Source organism: Nannobrachium achirus, assembly GCF_963921795.1.
Source record: "Nannobrachium achirus genome assembly, chromosome: 2".
In the NCBI taxonomy this organism is placed as follows: Eukaryota; Metazoa; Chordata; class Actinopteri; order Myctophiformes; family Myctophidae; genus Nannobrachium; species Nannobrachium achirus.
The window spans coordinates 72,846,163-72,863,268 of record NC_137811.1 but is presented as its reverse complement, the minus strand read 5'-3'; the positions used below and the strand labels follow the sequence as shown (position 1 = coordinate 72,863,268).

The 17,106-nt window shown below is 41.7% G+C and overlaps 1 protein-coding gene across 1 annotated transcript in view; it reads right to left on the bottom strand.

Moving 5' to 3' along the window:
- nphs1 (NPHS1 adhesion molecule, nephrin) overlaps positions 1–17,106 on the bottom strand; it is a gene marked incomplete at both ends in the record, with an annotated part of 157,936 nt that overhangs the window by 37,502 nt on the left and 103,328 nt on the right. Inside the window, one exon of the mRNA XM_080744253.1 lies at positions 10,924–11,075. Within this exon, the coding sequence (XP_080600379.1) occupies positions 10,924–11,075 (152 nt within the window). The remainder of the gene's footprint in view (positions 1–10,923; positions 11,076–17,106) is intronic.

Genomic DNA, 17,106 nt, shown 5'->3' with positions numbered 1-17,106 from the left:
TGAAGGTTGACTAATAGGTTGATGGGGTGGGGAACTGTTTTTGTGCACTCTGATGCTAATGGGGTTTTCCCCCTCAAGCTTCAATGTTATGTGTTTTTTTATGTTCGTTTGATGTTGCTTTTTCCTTTCTGTTCCTTTTGGGGTTGTTTTGTTTTTCTGTTGGGAAGGTTTGTTGTGAGGGACCAACTAGGAAATTCTAAAATGTTCTACTGTGCTTGCTGTGCGTATGGTTTGAACCACAATTATGACAGAATATAAATTTCTAAGTTTCAATGTAAGGGGAGCGAATATACCGCATAAGCGAACCAGCATTTTGGGGGTTTTGCGATCTAAATCAATTGACTTTGCATTTATACAGGAGTCTCATCTTTTAAAAGAGCATTCCAACCGATTGGCTAATAAACATTATCGTGTTTTAGCCTTTTCAGCTGCTTCTTCCAAAACCAAGGGAGTAGCCATATTGGCTAGACGTAACCTTAGGTTGGATTTTTTGGGTGATTGGTCTGACAGTGACGGGAGGATAGCTGTTGCTAAAATCCGCTTGGAGGGTAAAATGCTAGCACTAGTCTCTGTGTATGCTCCAAATGTTTTAGACAAAGAGTTTTACAAATTACTAACTAAAACCTTATTGGAACTGACGGATTTCAAATTCATTGTTGGTGCTGACTTCAATGCAACATGGCAACATAACCTAGATAGATCCACTGGGGTAGAAAGCAGAGAACAAGCACTAGCGTCTGCAGAACTACGTGCTTGGGCAAACTCAACTGGCTTACTCGACATCTGGCGTTTAATGAACCCAACGGTTAGAGATTTTTCTTTTCTGTCGGGTAGGCATGCTTCATTCTCTAGGATCGATTACGTTTTTGCCCCTGTTAGCTTGTTTCATAAAATTGCCAAGGTAGAGTTGCTCCCAATGTCACTCTCGGATCACAAGGCGGTGCTGTGTGTTGCTTCACTGAAACAGGTTATAGATAGAGCTCCTAGATGGCGGTTTAACACCACACTGCTGCGCGATGCGGCATTTGTAGCTCAGTTTCAAACTGGTTTGCGCGAATTTATAAATATCAATACAGGCTCAGTTGAGGATCCCAGAATTCTTTGGGATGCAATTAAAGGCTTTATCAGGAGTAATACAACCCTCTATGCGTCCACTCAGAGAAAATTAAGGTCAGCCAAACTGGTGGAATTGGAATCTCGGTTTTCTACTTTGGATAATTCTCTCCAAAATAACTTTGATATTAGTACAGCAACCCAGAGGGAGCTAGTTAAGAAAGAAATTAACTCCATTCTCAAGCGCCGCTCAGAATTTCAAATGAAACGCACAAGGCAAAACTACTATTTTAATAGTGCAAGACCCAGTCACTTACTGGCTTTACGTCTTAGATCCAATGAGCATTTTGCTGATATTGTTAGTGTCAAATCAACAACTGGAGCCATGGTTACAGAACCCAAAGAGGTCAATGCCACGTTTCGTGCTTTTTATGATGAGCTCTACACCTCCGAGGTCATTCACGATGATGCAGTATGCAATGATTTTTTATCCAACATACAGTTACCAACCCTTAGCGAGGCGGATGCGGAAGCCTTAGATAGACCGCTCCATCTGGCGGAATTACAGGAAGCTGTGCTCGCAATGCGTAGGGGCAAGTCGCCTGGTTTGGATGGGATACCCCCTGAACTTTATGCCATCTTTTGGGAAGATCTAGGTCAGCTGATGCTAGACATGTTTCGATATGCAATTGAAAGTGGCTCTTTCTCCAGGGATGTGAATGTAGCTATTATATCATTATTGTTGAAGAAGAACAAGGATCCCACAGATTGCGCAAGCTATAGACCGCTTTCACTTTTGAATTCTGATCTAAAAGCTTTTGCTAAGGTGCTTGCGCGTCGCTTGCAGGGTTTTATGACCACCTTAGTACACTGTGATCAGACAGGTTTCATAGGAACTAGACTAGCCTCTGATAATACTAGACGACTATTGCATATCATCGATAGGGCTAAGGAGCTGAGGACCCCCGCCGCAGTGTTGTCGCTCGATGCGATGAAAGCATTTGATCGTCTGGAATGGTCTTACCTGTGGGCTGTACTAGATAAAATGGGATTTGGTGCTTCATTCATACATTTTGTTAAAGTACTTTATTCTAATCCGTCAGCCATGGTCCTAACCGGTAAGATCTGTTCGCCGCTATTCACGATTGGCAGATCTTCAAGGCAGGGTTGTCCCCTTAGTCCTCTCCTTTTCGCACTTTCACTCGAACCCTTGGCTCAGACAGTGCGTCAGTCTGCAGATATTACTCCTGTTTCGATTAACAACACACAGCATCGCATTTCCCTATATGCTGATGATATTCTACTGTTCCTTGAGAATGCACCACAGTCAATTACTCACGTCCTTCAAATTTTTGATCAGTTCAGTTCCATTTCCGGCTACAAAATTAATTGGACGAAGTCAGCCCTTCTACCTCTAAATGATCAGATGAGATCTGCTATCCTACCGCCCATAATCCCAGTAGTAAGCCAATTCAAATATCTTGGCATAGATATTTTCCCCTCTCTTCAGGCTATTGTTAAGAACAACTATGGTGACACTCTAAATAGGATTTGTCTTGATTTAGATAGATGGTCATCTTTGCCCAACTCTCTCCAAGCTCGAGTTTCAATCATAAAGATGAATGTTCTTCCTAGGGTTAACTTTGTAAGCTCCATGCTCCCTTTGCCACCACCGCCGCAATACTGGAATAAGCTTCATTCTTCGATATCTAAGTTTGTGTGGAAAGGGAAACGCCCTCGTCTTAAACTTTCTCTATTACAACGTGCTAGAGATGATGGCGGCCTTTCATTGCCCAACTTTAAATTTTATTATTGGGCCTTCACGCTCCGCCCCCTTTTAAATTGGTTTAACCCAGCAAATAAGGTTTCTTGGAGAGAGCTTGAGGAGAGTTTAGTGCAGCCTGTTGAATTGAGAGATCTTATCTATTCAAACATAACTACACATCAATGCAAAGTTCGCTTTGGACCTATCATTTCTCATTTAGTGGCAGTATGGAGGGCAGCTGAAAAGATGTGTAAGATTGATTGTAAATGGAACTTATTTTCCCCAGTGTTCAATAATCAAAGACTTTTAATCGAGGATCGCCCCATTCGCTTTCCAAGGTGGAGGGCTAAGGGGATTCGTACATTAGGGGACTTATTTGATAGAAATGGTTTACGACCTTTTCGAGATCTGTGTGACATCTTCAATCTGCCTGGAAATACCCTTTTTTTCTACTTCCAACTGAGAACGTCCATGAGGACCTATGGGGTCCCATGGCAAGCTCCCCTTAGATTGCACCCCTTCCATGAGTTTATCTGTGATGGTAACAGAACAAGAGGTTTGGTTTCCACCCTCTATGGTTTTTTATTAGACTGTAGTTATGGGCCCCTATCTGTTGATACTGTTTGGAGGAATGATGTACCAAATTTGGACCCTGACTTTTGTTGGGACACAGTATGGTCTAACATTAGGCTATCTTCTAGAAATCCAGACCATCAACAAATTCATTTAAATTTTGTTCATCGGACTTATTTAACTCCCCGCAGACTATGTGCTATGAGGATTTTGAATAATCCCAACTGCACTCTCTGCGCCTCAAATAGTATTGGTACCTTCCTTCACATGGTTTGGGAATGCCCAAATGTGTCGTCATTCTGGAATATGGTTGCCTCAAAACTTTCAACTATTTTTAGTATCAATATCATATCTTCTCCTTCTTTATTTTTATTAAATGACGTCTCACAGTTGCAACTAAACAATATACGCAAGCGCATCTTCTTTGCTGGTGTAACGGCGGCGAAGAAGATGGTAGCTACGCGGTGGAAACCTCCTCATACGTTAACGTTTCGCCAGTGGGCCTTAAGCTTTCTAGATATAGTATATTTAGAGCAGTCGATAGCAAGGTTACACGGAGCAAAAGAAGAAAACATTAATATGTGGTCGGACATTGCAGATAAGCTTAAGGCTATGATTCAAGAAATCACTATATAGTGGTAACAGCCTAGCACAGGCATGCACTATTGTACATTCCGTGTTGGTCCGGGGAAAGGGGGTGGGTGGGTTTTCTTTTCCTTTTCTTGTTTTACTATTGTTTGTGTTGTTTGTCTGTTAATTGCATTTTTCTTTTGATTATGGAAAATAAAAATATTTGATAACAAAAAAAAAAAAAAAAATAGCAGATATACAAGCTCACAGCGCGGCACCGAGTGCCGCGCTGCGAGCTTATAGATCTGCTATTTTTGAAAAAATCGTGAACATTTGTGCGAGTCTTTGAATATTTTTTTTACACGATTCTATACAGTAAGTGTCTTCTAAATCCTTCTTCTAAATCAGTGGTTCTCAAAATTTGTCATGTCATGTATTTGGCCGTGGACACCCCCCCCCCATCTCAAAATATGTTGTTCCAGGGACCCCCCAGAAGCAATATGTAAGTTACAGATATTCGCGTTTTAAAAAGATATATTCAAGGATTTGCCAAAACATTCATGATTTTGCAAAAAAATCGCAGATCTACAAGCTCACCGCACGGCAATCGGTGCCGCGCGGCGCGCTTGTAGATCTGCTATTTTTCAATAGTTGAAGCATTAAATAGTTCTAGGCCTAAATGCGTTATGTGATGTTTGCCCCGTGGCCTCGTGTCAAATAAGATCATAAATAAAACAAATAAAAACCACTGACTGACTAAATAAATAAACGCCTCCCGGATTCAATAACCCGGGTTGTCGACAAGAAGATCAAAGAAGAGGGGGGTGGGGGGGGGCTGAGACGGGGGTCAGAGGTCGAATGGTTTTACACGTCGTTTTTGTCGGGCTGAAACCTCGTATCTTGTGGTTTTTTAGTTTTTTTTTTTTTTTTTTCGTACATTCGTCAAGCAAGAGTGTCACACAAAAGGAGAACATATTTTTTTGTCGATCTGCATCGTGCATGATCTAGGCCAGGGTTGCCCAATTAGTTTTCCCCAAGGGCCGAATCATGTCTAGGGTACCGAGCCGAGGGCCACAACATTGCAGGGGGCGACGGTGGGCGTTCCCGCTACTCCAGCGACAGTTCAGATATTGTCCTTGTCGGGTGAAAATCTTGTATGTCCAAAACTGTTCGTTTTGCATTTATCATTTTTAAAAATGATTTAAACTAGTGAAAACAGCCGATCTACAAGCACACAACGCCTGCTGTTTTCACTACTTTTGTGCGACGGCCTTGTATGATGAAGCAGGGCTTTACTTTGCGAAAGAACGTACACATTTGGAGATACGAGCTTTCCACCCGACAACGACGATATACTAGTGTTGTTGCTGCTCTTATACCACCATTATTACTGGGGTTGGTGGGGCCAGACAAATGGCCCGCGGGCCGCCTATTGGGGAACCCTGATCTAGTCTCTGTTCTCTTTATTTTCAAACAGTTTTGAATGTGAATGGTTCACCAAAAAACGATCTGCCCCCGCGGCCGGAATAAGTGCCCCTTAATTCAATTTCTGAAAGGTGTGATGTATTAATACCCCTATAGTGTTCAAATGTCACCCCAGATTCACTTCCTTTGTGCAAAGGACAAACAGTTTTGCCGCACAAGCAAAACAAGACAGATATTTAACATACATGTCGTCGTTGTCGGGTGGAAACCTTGTATGTCCCAAAACCGTTCGTTTTTATCATTTAAAAAAATTAACTAAACTAGTGAAAGAGAGAGAGAGAGAGAGAGAGAGAGAGAGAGAGGTAAAGTCAGACTGAGAGATAAAGCGAGAGACAGAGAGGAGGAGGAATATAGCGGCTGTAGCTCAGTAGGTAGAGTGGGTTGGCCAATGATCCGTGGGTCGGAGGTTCAAATCCCAGCTCCTCCTGTCAACATGTCGAAGTGTCCTTGGGCAAGACACTGAACCCCACATTGCCTCCAATGAGTTGGTTGGTGCAAGCTTGCCACCATTGGTGTGTGAATGTGGGAAGTGAGGACGCTGGCGTCGAATGTTCGCCGCTTCACTTCCCAATGTATGAATGAATGAAACATTGTAAAGCGCTTTGAGCACTTGGAAAAGCGCTATAAAAATGCGATAAAAAAAAAAAAATGCGATTCATTAATATAAAATGCTCTCTCTCTCTCTCTCTCTCTCTCTCTCTCTCTCTCTCTCTCTCTCTCTCTCTCCCTCTCTTTCTCTCTCTCTCTCTCTCTCTCTGCTCCAGGCTACAGCAGGGCATTCTGGGTAAATAATATGCACTCAGCCTCTCATAAGACTCCAGAGAGGTCGACAGGTCAGCGCGGTTTGGATCAGCAGCCAAGCGGACCAGATCCAAAAAGTGCCGAGCTACGGAAAACACTCCCCCCACCCCCCTCCCCCGCTCTGCCCCGCCGGGCGATGAGAGGCGATAAGAAGCCTATAAAATGTATTATCACCGAGTCGGATTAATTATGAATATTCACAGTCCTAAAAAAAAGAGATGTGCGGAGGGAGATTGGATTGTATTTCATGCTTCTCTTTTTATGGTAAACATTAAAAAAAAAAGTGTTGGGTTTGGTTTGACTGCAGGGGATTGGCTGAGAGCCCTAGGATAGAGGCGGGGCCACTGTCTGGCAAGAATTATTATTATTATTGTTGTGCTTGAATCAAAATGCACTCTGTGTGTTCAGTAACAGGGCTGTCCATGTCTCTGTACCACCCCTTTAATAAAACGTTTTTGGGTTGCCAACGTTATTGGGTTGCCAATTTCAGCCAATCAGGAGAGAGTACCCATTTGCTTCCAGCTTAAATTTGATAGGCTAGTGTTCCAGTTCCCTGGTTGGTTGTCATCGCTTCATATTCCAATATTCATTTAATTCAAGTGTCTTCAACAGGGGGTCCGGGACCCCTAGGTGGTCCTCAGAGTTACTACAGGGGGTCCTCCAAATCTTTGTGTGATAGCGTCACATATAGTGGTTAATATAATTTATTGAACCCTAACGTCTGAGAGCCAAAAAGAGCAGATCTACAAGCTCACAACGACTCTTGCTGCGAGGCGTTGAGAGCTTGTAGATCGGCTATTTTTGGCAAAGAGGTTTGGTGTAGAGGGGAAAAAGAGCAGACTAAGTACAGAGTGAAAGGTCAAGATTATTAAGTGTTGATGGTTCAAGTGGTTAAATATCTGAAAACACAAATTGACATGAATCCAAAATACACTGATAATGTGCTGTCAAACGATGAAACTAAGGAATCTATGAAAAGGTTGTGGGGGTCCCTGATTCATCTCTCTCTCAACTAACGTTGAAGACCCCTGCTTTAATTTGTTTAATCACCATCTCCATATATACACTCTCAGAGTTACAGACCCGTAAGGGTCCATTTGGTTCCATTTGTACACTCTCAGAGTCACAGACCCGTAAGGGTCTATTTGGTTCCATTTGTACACTCTCAGAGTTACCATTTGGTTCCATTTGTACACTCTCAGAGTTACAGACCCGTAAGGGTCCATTTGGTTCCATTTGTACACTCTCAGAGTTACAGACCCGTAAGGGTCCATTTGGTTCCATTAGTACACTCTCAGAGTCACAGACCCGTAAGGGTCCATTTGGTTCCATGTGTACACTTTCAGAGTCACAGACCCGTAAGGGTCCATTTGGTTCCATGTGTACACTCTCAGAGTCACAGACCCGTAAGGGTCCATTTGGTTCCATGTGTACACTTTCAGAGTCACAGACCCGTAAGGGTCCATTTGGTTCCATGTGTACACTCTCAGAGTCACAGACCCGTAAGGGTCCATTTGGTTTCATTTGTACACTCTCAGAGTTACAGACCCGTAAGGGTCCATTTGGTTTCATTTGTACACTCTCAGAGTTACAGACCCATATAAGAAGGGATGGAGTTCGAAACCGAGCCTGTTACAACACGATAACAAATGTATTGAGTACCCTGTATCAATAAGCTTTGGGCTTATCAAGCTTGTTATCGAGCATAGCGGCCCATGATGTCATGTTTAAACAATCAAGAACAAGAGGCGATCAAGACATTATTACAGTAATATCCATAATATAAAGCCATTTAACACTTATTGTATTAGAAAACGCTCCATAGTGGGCTCGATAAAAGCCAGGCTCAATAAGCAGGATCGATGCGTTGCTCTTTATCAATACAAAGTTAACGTGCTCCATCCCTACCCGTAAGGGTCCATTTGGTTCCATTTGAAATAAGTTAAATAAACACTGATTGTTTGACAGCGTGCTGGCTGTCAAACACACTTCCTACGCTCTTCTTGTCAAGGTGCATTGTGGGTAAGAGGTGAGGCGGTGGGTGCCAACGCACATCGTTTGACATGCAGCCAAATTAGGACCCCAGGGAGGAAAGAAAGAAAGAAAAATCACACCCGTGTGAACTGAGCGGTGGTTCCCCCCCCCCCCCCCCCCCTTCCCCCCTGTGTGTGTGTGTGTGTGTGTGTGTGTGTGTGTGTGTGTGTGTGTGCGTGTGTGTGTGTGTGTGTGTGTGTGTGTGTGTGTGTGTGTGTGCCTGGTCTGGCCTGGCCTGAACAACAGCGCCCCTCCCTTAACATGTGTGGTCAGAAAAGGTTACTGCAGGCTACAGACAGACAGACAGACAGACAGACAGACAGACAGACAGACAGACACGCAGACAGACAGACATACCCACACACAGGGCCACGTATAGGAGCGTTGTGACCACCGCTCAAAAACAAACTGATTTGTATTATTTTTTCCAGGCTATTATCATGATATGTGATGTACATGATTGACCTCCAACTCTGTGACCCTGATCATCTGTAATTCATCCTAGATGTGTACAGTATACAGTATAGTTTATAGAGATTAGATTTTATCCCATTTAAACCGAGAACGCTTTATTACGCATTATTATTTTAAAGGAGTAGTTTTCTAATGATTAGTCATTAGAAATTAGCCATGGAGACTTGAGTTCAATAATATTTTTTTTTGTATTTGACGCATTCCTTTAAGGCAAAACATTTACTATAGTAAATTTGCCCCCATGCATTGATTCTGGATGGGGACCCAAATGCATTTGGGTCCCCATCCAGAATCAATGGGGATAGGCCTACATTTATTGAAATAAAATTATTATCTTAGGAATGCGACAAAAAATATAATAATAATAATAATAATATTGAACTCAAGTCTCCAAGGCGTGACTAATCATTAGAAAAAAGGTCATTTTGGAGTGAACTACTCATTTAACCATTATTTTATGCTTTAACTATTGAAAAATAGCAGATATCTGCTATTTTTGAAAAATCTTTAATATTTGTAAAGCAAACTTTGGTAAATCTTTGCTTCTGGGGGTCGGCGGTCAAATGCTTATATTTCTAGGGGTTCCTGACATTAAAAAGTTTGAGCACCGCTGATCATAGAAACATAGGTTTTCCACAAAACCGATTGAGAAGACGTTATTGGGTATTTTTAAGGCCTAAATGTGTTATACATTACAGATGAACTCTCACATGCAGCAAACAACAAAACAAAGAAACAGGCAGAGTGATTTATGCAGGTGATGTCAGTGTAACTTAATGTTGGAAGATATTCTCTAAAGTTATTATTAATTCAGAAATAATAATCAGACTGTGTGAGTCGTGGGCGGGTGACCTTCAACCTCTGATCTGTAGGCTGCTAAGGCGGCTTTCATGCTTGGACAGATGCCAAGGTTCATTTATGTAATCCTGTAGTTTCAATGTACTGATTGTTATTTTTGATAGTATATTGTTCAGACTGATGATAGCTTCATGGTTGACCTGTGATCCTATATAGAATATTATCAGAATAATGTCAAATCTGGGAATAAGAAGAAGTGTTTTCATCAATGTGTTTGTAAAGCTGTCTAGGAACGCATCTAACAAAGTTTGAAATTCAAAATCCCTAGGGGAATTTTTGACAGCTGCTGAAAGTTTGGGTCCAATTAACCCATAAGAAAATACAAAAAATAAATCTGCTTTAAGTAGCATGTGAGGGGTCAAAGTCAAACTAGGGTTTTACTTTTTTCATGATTCTGAATCCATTGCAAGCATTTAATTTTATTTTGCACAAAAAACATTCTTTGGGATAAAAGAGGACCCCACAAAAGTGTGAAAAGTGATGACATCACTAAACCATAGTTTTGTGGGGACAATTTTAGCCGAAGGAATGTTTTTTGTGCAAAACAAATGCTTGGTTCTTCTACAGTTTCTACCTCATCCCCTATGACTATATTTCTGGTGTGCGCATGCATGGATACTAACCTCGCCTACCAGTCTTTCTGAGAGAAAGGCTGGTGTTCGTTCACAACAGGCCGTTTGGTTTCCGCCTAGAGCGCGGAAACCACTGGAAGAATCGGCGTTGCTTTGATTTGGTTCCCCCCGTTTGTATCCCCAATCCCTATTAAAATGCTTGAGTAGCCTCGTGTAGTCTTGCCAGTCGCTAAAAGTTGGACTAAAAGATGCATATACCAAACACATTTTTCAAAAGCAAAACTACTCCGCATCAAGGAGTTTATTAGGTAGGTCCTAAAAGTGTGATTAACTTAATGTGCAACGTTGTTTTTTCACTCAAGAGTAAACAAGCCAACATATAACGTTTAAGTGTATAGAGGTTTCTAAAGTGACAATATAAGGACTTTGTAATACCTCTAAAATGACAAATTAAACATTGGCCAAATTGTCAAATATTAGAGACATAAATTGTGAAAATAGCAGATCTACATGTTCACGATGCCTCATTGTGAACATGTAGATCGGCTATTTTCACAATAGAACCGTGTTATACAAAATGTAATGTGTCAACTCTTAGTGCCCTGTCAGGGTGGGGGGGTCCCCAGTTAAAATATTATTATTTTGGGGGTCGCGGACTGAAAAGAACCGGTGGCATCACACAGACAGACAGACAGACAGACAGACAGACAGACAGACAGACAGACAGACAGAACGTACTGGTGCTGACTAGCATGACGTCCAGTCTGTCTTCTCCCAGGGCGTTGCGTGCGGTGCAGGTGAACACGGCGTAGTCCAGAGAGGAGCTGACGTTCTGCACCGTTAGAGTACTGGTGTGGTACCATCCCTCCCTGAGGGTCCTCTCACTGTACCTACACACACACACACACACACACACACACACACACGCACACACGCACACACGCACACACGCACACGTGCGCACGCGCACGCGCACGCGCACACACACACACACTTCTTACTTAATAAACATTGTCATAACTACTTTATGGTTCCTGTTACTAGTTTACAGCCTCGTTTCAATCACCATGATATGCGTTTGGTGAAAATATTGTCCAATTTATGTTATACTTGATGTTATGGGGCTGTTAAGTATGACATCATTTTGTAGGCAGAGGAGAATTTCTGCCCCAGTTTCCATGAATCTTTTTACTATTTTTACTATTTACACATTTTTCTTCTCTTTGTTGTTGAAAGGAAAGTGTTAGAATTATACTTTAGTCGTTATTTTTGTCTCGGATCTGTTGAAATAGCGAGGGACAGAAAATGCTCTGGGGGCAGAGTTCTCCTCTGCCTACAAAATGATGTCACGGCTTAAAAGCCCCATAGCAGGTTATGCTGTAGGAGGGGCTTGTGATCACAGGCTTGTGATGATGATTCTTCGTGTGCTTTATTTTCGGCAAGCTCAAGACAATGTCCCATGTATCCCTGCGGTTGCACGTGACCGTTGGCAGCCAATAGCATTATTGGGTAGTAATGGGTACCATGATGGCGACACCCATACAAAGGCAAAAAAAAAAAAAAAAAAACATTTTGGGGGTTCCAACCGTCCATATTTTTTACAGTCTATGCTCAAGACCAATTTCTTCACTCTTGCTTTTCTCTTTAGAGTACACCTTCTTGATGTCACTGATCACATATCAGTATATAAATGACTTATAGTTCAATGTTGACAAGGAGTTGTAATCCCCTTTAGTTTACAAGATGTCTATAGAGAATGTAGAAGAATTGTTATTTTGATCAAGGTTTGCCTGTTATCTCTCCTATGGCACCAACATCAATACACTGAGGAATTGTGGAAAAAATCTTATCCAATGACAACAAAATAAATCTCATCAAACGGTGGCTCCATGGCTCCAATGCCCAATAGATCAATAATGGTGATTGATATGAGAAAAGGTTGAAAAAAACACCGATCTAAATGAAAAGTCAAACCCCGAAGCTGCATTTTTCCCAGACCTAGGGTTGGTTTAGTCCATTATGGACAGGTACACGTACAGTATGTATTACAGTATGTTTAGAAAAAAATATGAAAATGTTTCAGTTTTTTTTTCTTTGAAAGCCAAAGGTGTCTTTAAGGCTTTTTTTTTTTTTCAAATCGGTCTTAGGCCTAATTAGGGTTAGGGTCAGATTTAGGGTTAGGGTACAGACCTGAGGTTGGTGATGTCCATGGTTTAGATTTAGGGTACAGACCTGGGGTTAGGTTCAGGGTACGGGTAAGGGTAGAGACCTAGGTCTGTTGAAGTCCATGGTTTAGATCATACATGGGCAACTAGCGGCCCGGGGGCCACATGCAGCCCCCACCTTCACTTAATGCGGCCCACTGGTTAATACCAGAATACTGATATATTATTGATTTCAGCTGTTACAATTACAACCATGACCTGCTTTATTAATTCCGTCAGTCTATATTAGTAGCTTAATGACTAGTCTAGTATAGTAGTATTAAAATGTATTTTTTTTTTATGTCCATTGTTTTTGTATTTAGGTTCATAAAGTTAACATTATAGTCCAGTTCTATTTGTATTTTCGTTCACATTTTCTGGAGATTAGGAAAACTATATATTTTTGGAAACTTCAGAGTGTAACAAATCAGAAAATTCATGATTCCATTTGCTCTGAAGCCAATATGGTGGTCATCTTGGACATTGAAAAATGGCGACCTTTGAATATTTGTTTTTCAATATCTCGAGTTCTAGATTAGGTAGGATCATGATTCTAGTGGCTAAATCAACATTTTTAGGGTCAGGAAATCCAATGGTGCTAATTAGAAGTATTCACAAATCGAGGGCTTGGCGCAAAAAGGGCGTAAGTGTCTAATTTCTCTTTCGGGTTACAAGCTATAAAGTTTAACCAGGCTATAAGGTCATTACTTTTCACAGTAACGCATTACTTTTTGGTGTGAGTAATCAGTAAAGTAACTGAGTAACTTTTGAAATGAAGTAACTAGTAACGGTAATTAGTTACTATTTTTCAGTAACTTGCCCAACACTGCCTACCAGTAAGTGGAAATGGTGTATGATTAACTTGTGGGGATATTTCTGCACTTTCTTGGTAAATCACTTTTTTGCATTCTGATTATTTTGGGATATAAGGACGCTACATGTAGACCATCTGTGCAAGTATGAGGTAAAAACAACCATCAATAGAAAATTACAAAGGATTGACTTGGAACTCCATCTTTCAGGGTAGGCGTTTTTTGCCTATATGGTGAGTCCCTTCATGGATCAATTTCATGACTTTTGCAGTAAAAGCAAAACTACTGACCATCCATTTCATGAAGAGGACAAGTAAAAGTTATGAAAAAACATTTTCATGGTTTGTACTACCCCTTAAAGAAGGATTACAGGGGAATTTTCCTTAGGAATGTCATTTCCGCCTATAGAAAGTCCTTATGTTTTGGGATGTAGGGACACTACCTGTAGACCATCTGTGCAAGTATGAGGTAAAAACAAACAGCAGGTAGAAAATGACAAAGGTTTGACTTAGAACTCCATCTTTCAGGATAGGCGTTTTTTTTTTTTGCCTATGTGGTGAGTCCCTTCATGGATCAATTTCATGACTTTTGCAGTAAAAGCAAAACTCGGGACAATCCATTTCATGAAAGGGACATCCTAAAGATATGAAAAAACTATGTCGCGTTTTGTTCTACCCCGGGTAGGGGTATGGTCAACTTCTGGCCTATTTTTTCCTCCACTAATATAGTCGTCTAAAAAACATTTTTACATCATTTTAGACACGACGTCTAGGAGGCATATACGTCTATTAGACGACTAATAGACCTAAAAATCCTCGGTAGATTGCTTATTATTGTCAAGGACAGAATGATTCTCTCCTTTTCCAACTTGTTTTTCCAATGGAACAACAAGGCACCCGGAGTTCTCACTCGGCCAATAATTAAAGAGCTCCTTGCATTTCTTTGATGTCCACTAGGGAAGCTATATTCTATTGAGACTATATATACTATGAGGTGGAACCATGAGGTAAAGTGGTGCTAAAATTGGAACGATACAGAGAAGATTACGCTTGACTCTACATGGTTCTCATCTGGGTTCTCGAATATTCTCTGTATCATTCCAATTTTAGCCCAAAGAGCGCCCCGTTGCCAACAAAGGGCATTTTTTGGTATTGCTTCTGAAATGGCTTCGAATTAGAGACAGACAGAATATGAAATTTCAATATCTGAGTGGTTGTTTAGGCTAAAACCTGTATAAAACCGTATTATGGACCAATATTTATATCAAATATATATTTTTAAAAGCAAGATGGTGCCTCTTTAAGTTTGAGCAACATAGATAACCACTGATTTCCTGATTCTAATAGTTCAGAATTTGTAAATCACTTTCACGTTCAAAACGCAGCCTTTTCTACTGGCCATTAAACAACCGCTGTGGCCCAGGATTGTTAACAAGCGGTCCTGACCGAAAGAAAAGATTATCGTGAAATAAACAGGAGATACTTGGATTACATTTACTCTGATTACTTTCTTCACCAGGACCTCCGAAGGTAGGTATAATGGCGGGTTGCCATGGGCACCATCAAATTGATAAATGATAGCATAAAATGACATATGTAAAAGTAAAATGTTGAATTAACTAACTAAAATATGTGCTCAGTTGAGTGCACATCTCCGCCAGGCTGGGTGGAACTCCATAATTGGACAAGACCGATGTCGTCAACATGACATCAGTAATTGGAAGGTACCAATGTGTCAAAACACACAATATAACTGTATTCAACAACACTTGTAGGAGTCTTCTTTTATTCATCGCTGTCTGTTTGGGAAATGATGAGGTGGACCATATGTCTGAAGGAAGGACCAAGATATGTTTACAATGCTGCTGTTCCTGTGGGACCCAAGATTTACTTCTTTGGAAGGTACAGTATCCGATTGAATGACAGTGATCCGATTGATGTGCACGTCTTCAACACAGTGTCCTTATGCTGGAGGAAGTTGTCCCCAGTGACAAATGGAAGAGGAGAGGTTCCCTCCAGGCGCCGGGACCACACAGCTGTACTGATACAATATATCATTTACCTCTGGGGAGGTACCCCACAATGCAACATTCTTTATGCATTTGACGTTGACACCCACAGGTGGTTGAAGCCCAAGGTGTCAGGGACTGTTCCAGAGGAGAGGTGGGGTCACTCAGCCTGTGTCTCTGGGAAGCTCATGTATGTCCATGGAGGATACATCGACCAGATGTCTGGATATTACACCAATGACATCTACAAGTTGGACACCACAATAATGGTCTGGTCTTTAATTAACACCAGAGGCCCAACAGCACCTGTTTCAGCATGGCACTCTGCCACCATCATCGGGACAAAGATGTTTGTATTTGGGGGCTGCGGGGGCCAAGATGAATGCATCAGAGTGTTTGACCCAGAGACTAACAGCTGGCTGAGCACTCCTTCAGCACAGCTCCTTCCAGAACGACGCAGGGGTCATTCAGCCTTTATCTACAATGGAGAGTTGTACATATTTGGTGGCTTGAATGGGAACCAGAGCTTAAATGATCTGTGGAAATTCAATCCAGAAACTCTCACCTGGAAGAAGGTTGAGCCCAAGGGAAAAGGCCCGGATAGGATGAGTGTGATGTGCTGTTGCATGGTGGGAGATCGTATCATCCTCTTTGGAGGATACCCCAAACCCCATGCCCTGTACATCTTAGACTTGAGTCCTAGTCTGAAGTCCTTATGCAAGCTAGCAGTTATTCAGTACAGTGTGGAGCAGTCGGGACTCCCACATGACATCAGTTGGGAACTGGCAGCCATGACTAAGAACAGCAACAGTAGTGGACAAACTAACTAGTGTTTATCCACAAGTTTCCAACTTCCCATCGTGCATTGCGCATCAGTTGGACGGAGCTTCCGGCGTCGCAGCCGAGTGTGATCTACAAGCTCACAACGGGTTGCATCTGCGACGCAACGTGAGCTTGTATGTCTGCTGTTAAACCGGAAGTGTGGTCCAAATAATCTCCAGTAAACTCCCGCGGAAACAGGTGGATAGTTTTGCGAGAGCAGAAGACTAAATTACGACATCCTTTTTTTTTTTTTTTACCTGAAGTAACCATTTTGGACTAAAAGGTTTCCACCCGGCAGTGACAATATGAGGTCATAGTGTCACAGAACATGGAGAGAGATCAACTCAAATTTATATCAATACATTGCTGTATTGAAATGCCCCCCCCCCCCCCCCCCCCCCCCCAAAAAAAAAAAAAAGAAAAGAAAAAAAGAAAAGGGAAGCCAAGTGCGGAGCAGTGTGATACTGGTCATTGCATGTACTCCTACAGGCTGGTTCACAGCCTGCATTTACTTTTGGCACCTGTCAGCAGGGAGTGTTGGGTGGGACTCAGGAGTAGGACAAACACCCTATCGTTCTCACTGGCAGGGGAGTCAGTAGGATACAACACTAAAAAATGAACACTCAAATAAAGTGCAACAAAATGTACTCTGTGAACTTTTTATTTGATTTTATGAATGCAAGAAAGATGGCTTCTAATTTCAGCATGTTATTGTAACTTTCCATGAAGAGGAAGGCTGTAGTTTAGTGTGGAATCCCCGTTGATGATGTTACTGGTAGTCAGATTAGGAAACTGTCCATAAACCACCAATGAGACACAATTTTTAACAGAAACGGTGCCGTCTGAGACGATCACTGGTCAGTGGTCCAGGCACATACTTTACCACGCGTGTATCAAAACAGCGGCGCACTTCGGCCAGTGGAGACGCCCCTATACTCGCTAGAGACGCCCATCTTAACAACACACACGCATATATATATATATATATATATATATATATATAAAATAAAATAAACTGTTGAAGCCTGCACTTGACACTTGTACTGTGAAAGGCCTCTCATTTTATTTATCTTCT